Source organism: Pararge aegeria, chromosome 13, assembly GCF_905163445.1.
Source record: "Pararge aegeria chromosome 13, ilParAegt1.1, whole genome shotgun sequence".
NCBI classification, from domain to species: domain Eukaryota; kingdom Metazoa; phylum Arthropoda; class Insecta; order Lepidoptera; family Nymphalidae; genus Pararge; species Pararge aegeria.
Window position 1 is genome coordinate 2,148,538 of NC_053192.1, and position 14,753 is coordinate 2,163,290.

Genomic DNA, 14,753 nt, shown 5'->3' on the forward strand with positions numbered 1-14,753 from the left:
AATTGCTTTAGCTAGATGCTAGGTTTTAGGTGACAGAGTGAAATTGTTCTTACAAATGTATAATTCTCAGCTATGTTTCAGTAAGTTCGGACAAGGGTACATTTATTTTTCTTAGCTCATTACCAAGCATAGGGACTATGCTTGTTGTACATTAAACTTGCCAGTTGTTGCTAGATACCCCAGGGGCAGAGGTATCTTAAGCTTGTCCTTAAGGACAAATGTAAAAACACCCTTGTTATTAATACTAAACACTTGTTATAATATTAAATAGATAGGATGTAAAGGAATGGCAACTAAAAGATGGGTGGTGTTAAAGAGGAGTGAATAGTGAGATGATGGTTGATAGAAGTGCGTGAAAGAAAAATATGTTATGTGTGTTTTGTAGCATTAGCTTTATTGAAAACATGAGGATAACAGAGCTATATCAATAATGCTTTCAAAGACCCATGGTTGGGTCTTTGAATAATAGGCTTATATCAGAGACATGCAACTTGGATGAGTAAAGATAAAATTAAAAAAAAAAAAAACTTTACATTAAAAAGTAATGAAAGTGATACAAACATTATAAAACAGGTAAGAAAAGAAGATAGGTGGTTTTAAAAAATTAATGCTCCTTTCAAAAGTTGATCTAAACCTGGCATAAATGGTTATTTAACTGCTGGGTCCAAGAATAATAAATTTGTTTTTATATGTTACATGATGAATGTTTGCAAATAAATCAAGTGTATTGATAATATGAACATTAAAATAAACCGTGTCCAATCAATTAACATATTAGCATTCCAGTTTTATGTTTATGTATGAAATATTTGTAATCATAAAATATGGAGGTGACAAGTGAGATGATTGTGCTGGATTGGTTCTTTGGCCTTAAAGTTTCATCTTAGCTTCGGAGAGGTCACTATCACAAACATATTTTGATTAAAGTTATTTTGAGCCATTACAGCTGACTTAATGAAAATTCTACAGGAGAATTTTTATTCAAATATTTTAAAAAGATAATTTAACATAATATTATAAAATTTAACAGTACATTTAACTGCAATATAGATTTAATTACAGAACCCATGATTATCTCAAAGACTGCATTGATCTTGATGAAATTTAGCATGAAGATAGATACCAAATTGTTCTTTTTAATAATTAATATTAGCAGAATCCAATCATGATGATATTTTGCATAGAATAAGCAGAAGAAATTGGGAAGAAATTGTGGTCAGCAGCTTAATTATATTCGGAAACTAGTAGATGACGGCCGATTTGCGCAGTTGGCAGCAATCCTGGTTTCTGAATCCAAGGGTGTGGGTTTCATTCCCACAACTGGAAAATGTTTGTGTGATGAACATGAATGTTTTTCAGCGTCTGGGCGTTAATCTGTATTTTATAAGTCATCATCATCATCATCCTATAAACCCATTACTGGTCCACTACAGGTCACGGGTCTTTTCCCGCAATGAGAAGGGGTTAAGGCCGTAATCCTCCATGCTGGCCCAGTGTGGTTTGGTGGACTCAACACACCTTAGAGAACATTATGGAGAATTCTCAGGCATGAAGGTTTCCTCACGATGTTTTCCTTCACCGATGGAGCAAGTGATATTTTAATTACTTAAAACGCACATAACTTTGAAAAGCTAGAGGTGCATGCTAGTGTTCGAACTCGGCCTCCGATAGCAAAGTCCTACATACTGGGCTATCACCGCTTCAGTATTTGTGTATATTACTCTTAAAAATATTCTTCATTCATCTTAGTAACCATAACACAAACTACGCTTACCTTGAGGCTAGATAGGGATGTGTGCAGTGGCATGCACTTCATACATGCACAAAAGCACTGCATACCCAAATTATTTTATATCACTCATATTGGAAGAGTTTTTTTTTTCATTTTATGCCATGTACCTGCTTTATGCATACCCTGGTCCAAAACTCTGTGAACGCCACTGAATGTGTGTATTGTCGTAGTATCTTAATTTATTTAATAATTAAATAAATAAATATACTACGACAATACACTCACCGCCATCTAGTCCCAAAGTAAACGTAGCTTGTGTTATGGGTACTAAGATAACTGTTGAATATTTTTATGAATAATATACATAAATACTTATAATATTCATATAAACACCCAGACACTGAACAACATTCATGTTCTTCACACAAAAATTTTCCAGTTGTGGGAATCGAACCCACGGCTTTGAAAGCAGGGTCGCTGCACACTGTGCCAATCGGCCGTCAAAAAAAAAAAATTTTTTATAAATGATATAAAATATTTAATTTGTACACAGGTTATAATAAATCCCAATTGTTATTTACAGAGCAAACTGGTAAAGCACTTCTCGCGGCAACTAGTCATCAAGGCCCAATTCAAAGAGGATATACAGCGCGAGCTCGGACACGTGCCCAGCTTGCGGCAATGGCTGCTCGTAGTGGGGCTCAGTATTGACGCTATAGAGGTGAGGTGATGCTGTAGAAGTGAAGTGACGCAGTGTGCCTCACAACCAAAAAGCTTTTATTAAGGTTTTGCTACCTCCATGATATTTCATCATCGTATCAACCCTTTACCGGCCTAATGCAGTGCCCAAGGTCTCCCACATATGAGAAGGGTTTAGGCTGCAGCCCATCACACTGGCCCAGTGCGGATTTACGGGTTCGCTATAATGTTTGCAAAGCGGTGCGGGGTCTCCACACCCCTTTGCAAACATTATAGCGAACTCTCAGGCAGTGGCGTTCATAGAGGGTATGCACAGGGTATGCAGATGATATAAAACTAACAAAATCTCCATTACGAGTTATAAATACTTAAGGCTTTTTAGAACTCTTACATTGCCTATCCTTGAGTTTTTTTTTTAATTCAAATCTTTATTTGAGTGATTGCAGGTTAACAAATTTGATCTTATTATATAACATAACAAGTTACATGCTACAATCTGCCATTCTACGGCATGCAAATTATAATAACACCTTAATTATAAAATTATTTTACCAATTTATACAAAATGTCAGAAAATTAAGGTATCAAAAATTGTGAAATTAAATTACAATGTCAACCTAAAATTAAATAATGTAAAGTAAACCAAAATATAAACCTAGAAAATGATTTGCCTTTGATTTTAGATATTCGTCTACTGAATAAAATTGATGAAGCATAAGCAATTCAATAATTTTAATCTTAAATTTAGGCAAAGGTATGTCAATTAAAGTATTTGGTAATTTGTTATAAATTGTTATTGCCATACAATAAACATTTCTTTTATATAAAGTGAGGTTTACTATGGGCCATACTAATTTATTACCCCGCCTACAATCCATTTAACTCGTACTGGAGGTATTCTTCATTTTCTGGTAGAGTCACTACACATGGACAGACTTGACGTTTCAAAAGTGCTTGTATTAGGCCTACTTGAAATTAATGAATTTTGAATTTATGAATTTTATATCATCTGCATTCCCTGTGCATACCCTCTATGCACGCAACTGCTCTCAGGCATACTGGTTTCCTCACAATGTTTTCCTTAATTTTTGAAGCTAGTAATACTTTACGCACATAACTTAGAAAAGTTAGTGGTGCATGCTGGGATTCGAACTCGGCTGACCGAAAGAGAGGCCGGAGTCGTAACCACTAAGCTATCACCCAACCACTAGATATTGAGTGCAAAATTTTTAAGATGGGGCTAGTACAAAACATCATAAGAGTTCTCACAATTTTCAAATAGACGGGTGAAGTACACCAATCCGTAATTAGCCAACGTAGTGAATAAAGGCCTAACCCTTTCTCATTCGGAGATCGGTGACTGCTAGTAGGAATCAGCGTATGGGTTGCTCATGGTGATCTAAAAAGTAATCCTAAACAAACTTAGCCGGGTGTTCATTTCTTATCTTAGAGTGCTTTAATGTCTGTGCGGGAACGATATACTTGTTTGTAACGCACGGGAGGAGACGCGCGGGGGGCCAGGCGAGTCGACGGGGACATCGCACGGTCGCGGCGGCGAAAGGCACTCGCAAACGGACCACCGACGACGCGATCAACGATTTTATAGACAATTGTTAACAACGTTGTTATTCTCATTATAACCAGCTTTATATACAGTCCACTTAGTTATGTCACACATTAAAATAAATGATAGTCACTGAAAATGAAGCTTAATTAGCAGGAGATGTTGACTTTCCTGAGGATGCTCCGGTGTCGAAGCGTAATGTGTAGAATGTTTAGTAGCTTCACAGCTTTGTGTGATAGAGCTCGTCTGAGTTAGTTCTATCGCCATGCGTATTTCTGCCGCAAAGCAGCATTGTTGCAATGCTGTGTTCCGGTCTGAAGGGTTTGGTTGCCGGGGTCATAGCAGGTACATGAGGCCTAATACCTATGCCTCAAATTGTTGGACACTGGGCGGCATGTTGCAGGACGTTCTTCTTGCAAGCCCTGTGAAGTATGGCTGTGTTTATAGGCTAAGGTTTTCCACTTGCTTGATCTTTCAATTATTACTAAAAGAAAAAAAAAATTATAAGATTGCGGAAGATTTGTTTTGCGTGGAGTACTTTATACTATACTAGCTTTTGCCCGCGGCTTCGCTAACGTTAAATTCAATTCGGTCCCCGAGCACGATCACCCGCTCGGAGGAAGATCTTCCTACTGTTACGGTCGAGCGTATCACGATAGCTCCCGTACATATATTATTCATAAAAAAAATAAATAATCCGTTATTGTAGTATCCATAACACAAGCTTACTTTGGAACTAGATGACGATGTGTGTATTGTCATAGTGTATCTATTTATTATATTATTTATTTAAATTTTTGTTTTGGTAAATTTTAACTAAGAGGGTTTAAAAAAATGTCTAGCTGCTAATTTATTTATTATCAATTAATTAGTACGGACAAATCCACTTACACTTATTAACAATTACATTATTATTCTCATTATACTTATGAACTACACGAACAATATGTATTTTTTTTAAATTAGAGTATAAAAAAATATTTAACAACAATAAAAAAAACATTAAATAAAATCGAAGTAGGTAGTCAGTTACATTCTTTCAGAAAACTGAAGTAACTGGCGTAGTAATTTGCTACAAATATGTCGCCTGCAAATATGTCTAATATAAAAATATGAACGTTAATTTCTTAAAAAGTCAGAAACTTTCATATAAATTTTAATCCCCTATTTGATGCCTTTGGAGTTGGAATTTTTAAAAGATGCGAAACACGTATTTCTTTATTTTTAATCGATAACTTAAATTCAAAGTTTTCACGGAATTAACTTGAAAATTGAATTTACTTTTACCCCCCATTTAACCCACTTAGGGTTGGAATTTTCATAAATCCTTTCTTAGCGGATGCCTACATTGTATTAACTATCTGTGTGCAAAATTTCAGCCCGATCCGTCAAGTGGTTAGAGCTGTATGTTGATAGATCAGTCAGTCAGTCAGTAACCTTTGCCTTTTATATATATAGATAATTGGAGAAATTCTCTTGCATTTCGCGGAGTATAGCAAATTAAGCTTAATGCTAATTGTATTGAGTTAAGTAAAGCCTGCTAAGATAATGCGAATTTCCAGGTGGTACTCTCCCGAATATCAACACTGGAAGCTTTGCGTGAGCGCTCGGACTGCGAGATGCGGGTCATGCTGCGAGGGGCCCGGGACGAAGAGGTGCTGCGACTAATCCGGGCGATGCAGAGGCTAAAATCCTATACAGGTGACGAATATATTATATACTAGCTGTTGCCCGCGACTTCGTCTCCGTATGATTTTGTTTTTTGATGTGGCGTTCAATTTAGTTGTAGTTCTAAAAAAAATTAAATTATTCAGTATCGCTAAGCCTTAAATGAGGGGTTTGCTGCTGTCTGCTGAAGAGTTCTGTCCTCTATCTCCAACCACAGTTTGGATAAAATTAAACACATATACCTCTGTAATACAAAAATAATTATTTAAATCGGTTATAATTGGTCGGAGTTATGGTGTAAAATCGTCAAACACTCATCCCCTCTCCCAAAAGAACTGAGCTTAATGTCGGGATAAAAAGTATCCTATATTACTTTTCATACTTCCAAGAATATGTGTACAAATTTTCATGAGGATCGATTGAGAAGTTTTTGCGTGAAAGCGTAACAAACAAACTTACATTGTCATTTATAATATTAGTAGGGATTATTTAACACACAAAACATTTTTCAGTTTTGGGAATCGAACCCACGGCCTTGGACTCAGAAAGCAGGGTCGCAGCCCACTGATTATATGTCTTTTAGTGTCTGGCCGTTTATCTATATATTATAAGTATTTATGTGTATTATATTCATAAAAATATTCGTCAGCGATCTTAGTACCCATAACACAAGCTACGTTTACTCTGGAGCTAGGTGGCGATGTGTGTATTGTCCCACATATCCCTACTAATATTATAAATGTGAATGTAAATTTGTTTGTTACGCTTTTACTAAACCGATCATCATGAAACTTTATACACTATAGGATGCTTTTTATCCCGAAAGTGTTTGACGATTTTACACCATAACGCCGTCAAATGATAACCGATTTAAATAATAACTTTTGTACTTTAGAGGTTATAATATCTTTGAATTTTGCCCAAATTTCGTGTAGATCTGATGAATGTGATTGGAGATAGAGGACAGAACTCCTCAGCGGACGGCAGCGAACCCGTCATTTAAGGCTTAGCTATCCTAAATACATAAAGTGTGTAGAATTACACCTAAATCGAATGCCACATGTCTTTCGAAAAACAAAAACAAACGCAGACGAAGTCGCGGGCAACAGCTAGTATATATATATATATATTTATATGGGATATTTTAAAGAATTGGGGCAAAACACTCACTTTTTTTATATTTCTTGACAAAAAAATAAAAACTCGCAAGTACTATTAAATTATACCACATAACAAGTAGCCATTGTTTGCAATCTCACCTGTCATGATGAAGATGATGATGTAGTGTCAATTTTCGTTTGAATCATTTCAGATGCCTTAGCCCGCGGCGACGGCGCGGCGGAGTTGCCTCTGTACTGGGACTCGTGGGAGCGGCACGGCAGAGGCTCTCCGAGAGCGAGGGAGGACCGTAACTCTAATCACAAGAAAGGTACAACCGGCTCATCGGCAACGAAACTAATTTTTTACCATCGAACCGCGAGGCACCGTTAGGATCTGCCTAATACGTGGTCGATATACCGCGGCCGCGTACGAAGCGCTTCGCATCTTCGTTTCTGATCCGCACCGCTAGGGTCGCTGCCCACTACGTCAATCGGCCGTCCAAACCATATGTGATAAACATATTCGTAAACTTAAAACTAAAGCTACGAGGGTTCCAAACGCGCCCTGGTCTAAGAAGAGCACATAAAAACTTAGCCGGTTTGTCTTAGTACGTAGATATAGGTATATCATCTCACTTACGTGTACTTTTCATGTAATGTACGCATCAAAAGTGCCACCTATGGGCCCCTACTTGAATAAAAATATTTTTGACTTTGACTTTGACTTTGATTATTTATTGTCACCAGGTGGTAAGTCGCCTACAACGCCTATAAACAAAAGGAAGCAGAATGTCCACCTGCCAACACCCGCCGCCCTTACTAAGTCAAGGTCGCACGAGTCGCAACTCTCCATCAAACCAGATGCATCCGATCTGAGGTAATAGCAATTATTCTTGGATAGTATTTAAAGCTAATATTAATGTATATTTTTCCGGTGGGAAGCTTTGGCCGTGGCTAGTTACCACCCTACCGACAAAAGCGTGCCGCTAAGCGATTTTGTGTTCCGGCGCGATGTCGCGTAGAAACCTATTACAGGTATGTCTACCATACTCCCTAACAGGTTAGCCCGCTATCAACTTAGACTGCATCATCACTTACCACCAGTTGAGATTGCAGTCAAGGGCTAACTTGTAGTGGATTAGAAAAAAATAAATAAACGTAAAAGTGTACGGACTACAGTATTAACTGTAGTAAATATTGTTTACTAAAAATTAAGTGAGTGAATTAGTTGTGGCGACTACAAATCTCGACAAAGCCACTATGAATTCCCCAAAGTGCCACGTGAATATTTCTGTTCTGACCTAACATAACTTTTAATATTAGTAGTAGCACTAGGACAAAGAGAGAACACTTATTTGGAGCACTTTAGGTATTTAACACATCGTATTTTAGTCGCTCATCTGGTATAAAATTCGCCCATTGAGTATTATATTCGCTCACTCAGTATTCGCCTGCTTAATAAGCACTTGAAGAATTTTTTCTGTATCATGAGCGTTATTACCAGTTTATTTATCTTAAAGCTGCGAGAAGGATCGATAGGGAAAAATAGATTTCTATCCTTATCTCGTACCAGCATTGCGGATACACAATAGTATATAATTTATAAGTTAATCTGTATGTATGTCTGTCTGTTTGTATTGTTCTGGTAAATAAAGATATTCTATTTTTGCCGGCCGATTGACGCAGCGGGCAGTGACCCTGCTTTCTGAGCCCAAGGCCGTGGGTTCGATTCCCGCAACTGGAACATGTTTGTTTAATGAACACAATTTTTTTTTCAGTGTCTGGGTGTTTATCTACATATTATACTATAATATTGTTTTTTATATATATATATGTGCCAAAACTATTTTCTGTATTGGTGTTCTTCGCCATTGGTTGCCCGGAAGAAATCGCAATGAAGCAACTTTGTTATAATTCTTTTTTTAAAATACTTTTTTGTGGTGTGCAATAAATATTCATTCATTCATTCATTAATTCATTTTTACATTTAATTCAAGTATTTGGGTATACACCAAAATAAAAAAAAACATACTTTTATCTATAGTAATAAAAATTTGTATGTCTGTTGTTCCAGTGATAATAGTCAATCATCAGCGGTGGGGACGACTGAGGGCAGTCCGCCGTCGTCGCCGCGAGAACCCGACCCCGACCCACCGCCCGTCCGATATCACAACACTATCGTGAGTGTAGACGCCACAAAGAAGCTCATTCCGTTTACATCATCATATCAACCCATAACCGGCCAACTACAAGGCACGGGTCTCCTATAAGATGGGGTTAATGACATACTCCGTCGAAGGAAAACATCGTGAGGAAACCTGCATAGCCGAGAGTTCTCTACAATGTACTCACAGGTGTGTGAAGTCCACCAATCCGCATTGGGCCAGCGTGGTGGACAACAGCCTAAGCTTTTCCCATTGTGGGAGGAGACCGGTGCCATGTATTGGGTTGATATGATGGATGAATTACATATCGCTTCCTTTAACGTTGAAGGAAAACAACGCGACGAAATCTTTTGGGAACTCATGAGTCACCCAAAATGTTTCCAAGGGCGTTTTGTCAGTGGCGTGCCAATCATAGATGCACAAATGCACTGCCTACCCAAAACATTTCATAAATTAGACGCAGGTCTTAAAAATCAACCTACGCGATTCTTTACGGAAATTCTGGCACATTAGCTCTGTACAAAATGTTTCTAAACAATATCCGAGTATCTGACTTGGAATTAAATATAATATTATTATTTGCCATTACTATGATAGCATTGAAATTATCTGTATAATTTAATAAATTAATTTTCAATGCTTGTTCAACAAGATTTCGCACACATGTATAATGATTGTTCTTGTTGTGCACTTTAAATTTCGTATGATGTATGACGTAATGATATTATTAAACATAATAGAATATGAAGGAATTTTATATTCTCCTGTTATAATATTAAGGATTACTTAAACGATAAAAAAGCTTGGGTGTGAATTGCTCTAGCTTCATAGCTAAATATAAGTTTACTGTGAGATGGTGATAACAAAAAAATACTCGGCTAAGTTTGTTGTAGGCTCTTCTTAGACCAGGGCGCGTTTGGAACCCTCGTAGCTTTAGGTTAAAGTTGTCGAACGAAGTTATCACCATCCCCTTACAATTATGTAAAACTATATGTATGAACGCTTCATAAGTGCCTGTGACACGCCTACATTAATAAATAAATATTATTTCATCTACGACTTGTATAGAAGGTGAATTTTTGAATTGCACGCGAGCTTCGACATTTTATTATCCAAGAACTCATTTATCAACCAACCAGTCACGTAATTTTGCCTTGAATTTCAAAGACCTAGTTGACGAATTTAGTTATCGCCATCAACTCAATGGCGTGATATAAAACTGAATAACTACTGGAGTTTTTTTTTCATTTTATACCCTGTGCATGCCCTCTATGCACGCGACTGCATCAACTCACTCCTATATCATATTATACATGTTGAATAAATATAATGAACTAATATTTTTGTAATGTACATCTGCAACTGAAGAAGAAGAAGAAGAAGAAACACTTTATTGCACGTATAACATACAGGAAAAGAAACAGTAAGGAGTATACAGTACACAATGTAGACATGAAAAGGCGGCCTTATTGCTGCAAGCAATCTCTTACAGGCAACCTTTGTAGATAGGACTTACAGCAAGAGAACGGGATAGTGCCAAAAGTGTTGATAGATATACATAAATACCAAAATGTAAAGATACAAATACATATATAATACTGACTTAGTATTCGTTTTGGCTAGCTGTAGCCTGTAAGTATACTAAGGATATTCATAAATAAATAAATAAATAAATGTACGCATCAAAAGTGCCATCTATGACTTTGATGAAATTTAAAACTTTATGATGAAATTTTATTTTAAATCCTTTTGTTTAATGGGATCTTCTCTTCGCTTAGGTTACCAGCGTCCCCGCCCCCCGGTCCCCGAGAACTCCCACAGTGAGCGGTTGTATGGCGCACGACATCGCGCATCGCTTCACGAAGACATTCAACATGATCGCGACGTGCGACTACTGCGATAAGCAGATGCTCTTCGGCTCCGGGCTCAAGTGCAAGGAGTGCAAGTTCAAATGCCACAGGTGAATTTCACACCGCCTTAGATTTTGAAGACCTCCCTGGCGGTGACCTCCAACCAGTGGCTCGCATAGAGGGTATGCACAGGGTATGCAGATGATTAAAAATGAAGAAAATCTTCAGTACGAGTTATAAATAACTCAAGGTAGGCCTTTTATAACTCTTACAATGCCTTGAGTTTTTTATAACTCGTGCTGGAGATTGTCTTCATTTTATATCATCTGCATTCCCAGTGCATACCCTTTATGCACGCCACTGCCTCCAACGGTGAGCGCTGCGAATTTAAATAGGAGGTCCCGGACTCCCGGCAGGGTACCAATTTGGGAATTTGTAATTTCTGAATTCTGTTCTGGTCTGGCCGTGGCTAGTTGCCACCCTACTGACAAAGAAGTGCCGCTAAGCGATTTAGTGTTCCGGTGCGATGTCGCGTAGAAAGGTTGTCTGGGAGCGATCGCCTTAGCGATAAGACCGCCTTTGCACACCTAAACTTTTTTTTTATTTTTTTTTTATTTTTATCTTTTGTGTTGTTCTTTGTATTTTGGTTTTTGTATGTGCAATAAAGAATTTAATAATAATAATAATAATTGGGGGTATGACCACCATACCACCACCCACCCTAACAGTTTAGCCCGCTACCATCTTAGAATGCATCATCGCTTACCACCAGGTGAGATCAGGGCCTGTTAAGGGCTCACTTGTAGTGGAATAAAAAATAAAAAAAATAATTCTGAATTCTGTTAGGTCTAGTGGAAGGCTTTGGCCGTGGCTAGTTACCACGCTACCGATAAAGAAGTGCCGCTAAGCGATTTAGCGTTCCGGTGCGATGTCGCTTGGAAACCCATTAGGGCTTTAACTAAAATACTCTTTAACAGGTTAGCCCGCTCCCATCTTAGAATGCATCATCACTTACCAGGTGAGATCAGGGCCAGTTAAGGGCTAACTCGTAGTTTAATTAAAAAAAAGATTCCATAGTGAGTCGATGTATGAGTGATTCTGTGAATGGAATAGTCAAAGTGAGCGGTTGCATGGCACACGACATCGCACATTTAGACGAACATTTCTGTAGTTCTTTAAATTAATAACTTATTTTACATAAAACTAGTTGTACCCTGCCACGCTTCACTGTGGCACATTTTTATGAAATGGTGATGGTGGTGATGGTGGTGATGAGAAACAAAACAAAGAATACATTACATATAAGTTTAATTTTGCAATACTTGTCTGAGTAGATATAAAGACTCTCGGATATGTGACTGATGCAAAAAATAGATAAAAACAATCCTTGATGCGGATTATATATCATGCTAAAATTTCAGCTCGATCGGTGCAGAACTTTTTGAGTTTTTGAAGCGTACACAAACTGACATAACATTTATATACATATAGACTAGCTATTTTCCGGCGTTACTTTCCGGCCACAATTTAAAGCTGTTATTGTGGCTTGGAACTACACTGAAAGGTATAAAGTTTGGTTTTTTATGTGCAGCGACCCTGCTTACAGAGTCCAAGGCCGTGGGTTCGATTCCCAGAACTGGAAAATGTTTGCGCGATGAACATGATTGTTTTTCAGTGTCTGGGTGTTTATCTGTATATAATGTGTATTATATTCATAAAAATATTCAACAGCTATCTTAGTACCCATAACACAAGCAACGCTTACTTTGGGGTTAGATGGCGATGTGTGTATTGTCGTAGTATATTTATTTATATTTATTTATTTATGTAAAAAAATAGTTAACGGTGTCCCCTACCCCGTTAACTTTTTTCTCATTGGCTTGCGAATTCCACCAATCCGCACTCGGGCAGCGTGGTGGATTATGGCCCTAAACCCTTCTCATTCTGACAGGAGACCCGCGCCCTGTAGTGGTACGGTAATAGGTTGACAATTTTGCCGTACAGTCTACTGTTGTTGCAGGGATTGCGAGAGTAAAGTCCCGCCGTCGTGTGGCCTACCGCCGGAATTCGTGACTGCGTTCAAGGAGAAATTTCATAAAGATGGTAAGTTTTAATCTAGATCAGGGGTACCCAACCTTTTAAGCCAGCGGTGCAGATATAAGTTAAAAAAGTTGTCACGGCGCCCGCGCCTTAACCTAGCTGGTTATAATAGTTAAGGACTTGTTAGTTAGACAGATAGGCGCAAATAAAACATCGAACGTCCCCACTGTGAAACTAATAAAACCGTTATAAGACTGATATGAAAGGCAGATACTAATTTCGGCACCGACGGTAGGAGAGCCGTAGCTTAATTGGAGAAAGCGCTCAGGCCGCGATTGCCAGAGAGTCGAATTTTTGAATTTTTGAATTTTTGAATAGCCGGTTCCGAAAATTTTCGAACACATTTTAAATTTGTAAAAATTGATAACTCCTGCAAGTGTAGGTAAAAACACTAATAAAAATTATAAAATAAAAAAAGTATATTATTTAGGCGGCCTGTACCTCACATCGTCGGTCGGGAGGACGCTGATGCAATCCGTGACACCCCTGCGACGACGCCCCCCTCCCGCCCCCCACCATCACACTGTGAGTAAAGGAAAAAAAAAAGAAACTATTTTTCGATAGCTCCTGGTGTCCACTGTAGCAGTAAGCTTACTGATATGGTCTTTCGGTATACAGGGTGGTCCGGATTCGTCGTCGAACACATCGTCGTGCAATAGTTCCACACCATCGTCGCCCGCACTGCCCGCGCCCGCAACACCGCAGTCGCACCACGCGCATTTCCCGCACCACGCGCACCAGCCGCAGTACAACGTCAAACAGCAGTTCCACTTCCCAGGTACGACGGCCATTAACCGAGAAGTATAGGCTCCGCTCTCAACTCTCACGAGATAAAATTTACTATACACATCATCAACACATCAACCGATAGACGTCCACTGCTGGACATAGGTCTTTATTTATTTATTTAAGGGACAATCAACAGTTTACAACAACAACTCTTAAAAACTAAACAAAAACTACATATTTTTGAGGGTTCTTTTATTTTATTAATTTTTTTTAATTTTTTTTTTAATTAATTATTTATAGTAGCGTATTTGTATGTTTATATGTTTGTATATATGTATGGAATATATTTTATATTTTTGTACATATCTTTAATATGTTATGTTTAGGATATACTATGTTTAATGTTTTTTTTTTAATTTATTTTTTTATGTTAATTTAGTTTTAAGTCCTAATATTTAATTTTGTTTGTTGTACCACCTACTTATTTCTTATAACATTTTCTTGTATGCCTTTGGTTGCCTGGAAGAGATCGCTATTTAGCGATAAGGCCGCCAAATTGTACGTTCTACCTTATTGTGCTGTTGTATTTGTATCTCTGTAAATTTTCTCTGTGGTGTACAATCAAAGTGTATTCATTCATTCATTGAAAAAATGAAAAAACATATAAATGTAATATTGTAGACCCACTTAAAGACTGCCACAACTTGCAAATAAAAACTATATTGTCAGTTAGAAGGAGAAAAAACGATTAAGAGAGACATGAGAGTACTTATAAGCTATAAGATCCATCAGGCTGTGACATAAGCTTGACGAATCTAGCACCGCGAACAAAAACATACATTTAGAATAAATTAAAAAAAACAAATACCTAAATTATATATAAAATAATATTTAAAATGTTGACAATATATACTATAGAACAAAACTAGCTAAACTAACACAAAAAAGAGTAAAGGAAAAAAATAATAACTAAGTTTAAACAGTACCACAGTATTGCGATAGGAAGTGGTTTAGTTTTTTTTTAAATATAGGAAGTCTTTTGTAGGGAGTTCAAAGTTCCACGGTTCTGAGCCGCTTGGATCCAGCGGCTACCTGCGACGCGCTTAATGTCGTCTGTCCACCTCGTTGGGGGTCGACCAACGCTGC

General features: G+C 37.7%; 1 protein-coding gene across 1 annotated transcript in view; it reads left to right on the forward strand.

Annotated features, from left to right (window-relative positions):
* Positions 1–14,753, forward strand: part of LOC120628931 (kinase suppressor of Ras 2) — a 29,443-nt gene that overhangs the window by 1,012 nt on the left and 13,678 nt on the right. The window contains exons 2-10 of the mRNA XM_039897616.1: positions 2,316–2,453; positions 5,558–5,696; positions 6,976–7,092; positions 7,511–7,640; positions 8,838–8,943; positions 10,707–10,888; positions 12,799–12,881; positions 13,309–13,403; positions 13,497–13,656. Of these exons, the coding sequence (XP_039753550.1) occupies positions 2,316–2,453; positions 5,558–5,696; positions 6,976–7,092; positions 7,511–7,640; positions 8,838–8,943; positions 10,707–10,888; positions 12,799–12,881; positions 13,309–13,403; positions 13,497–13,656 (1,150 nt within the window). The remainder of the gene's footprint in view (positions 1–2,315; positions 2,454–5,557; positions 5,697–6,975; positions 7,093–7,510; positions 7,641–8,837; positions 8,944–10,706; positions 10,889–12,798; positions 12,882–13,308; positions 13,404–13,496; positions 13,657–14,753) is intronic.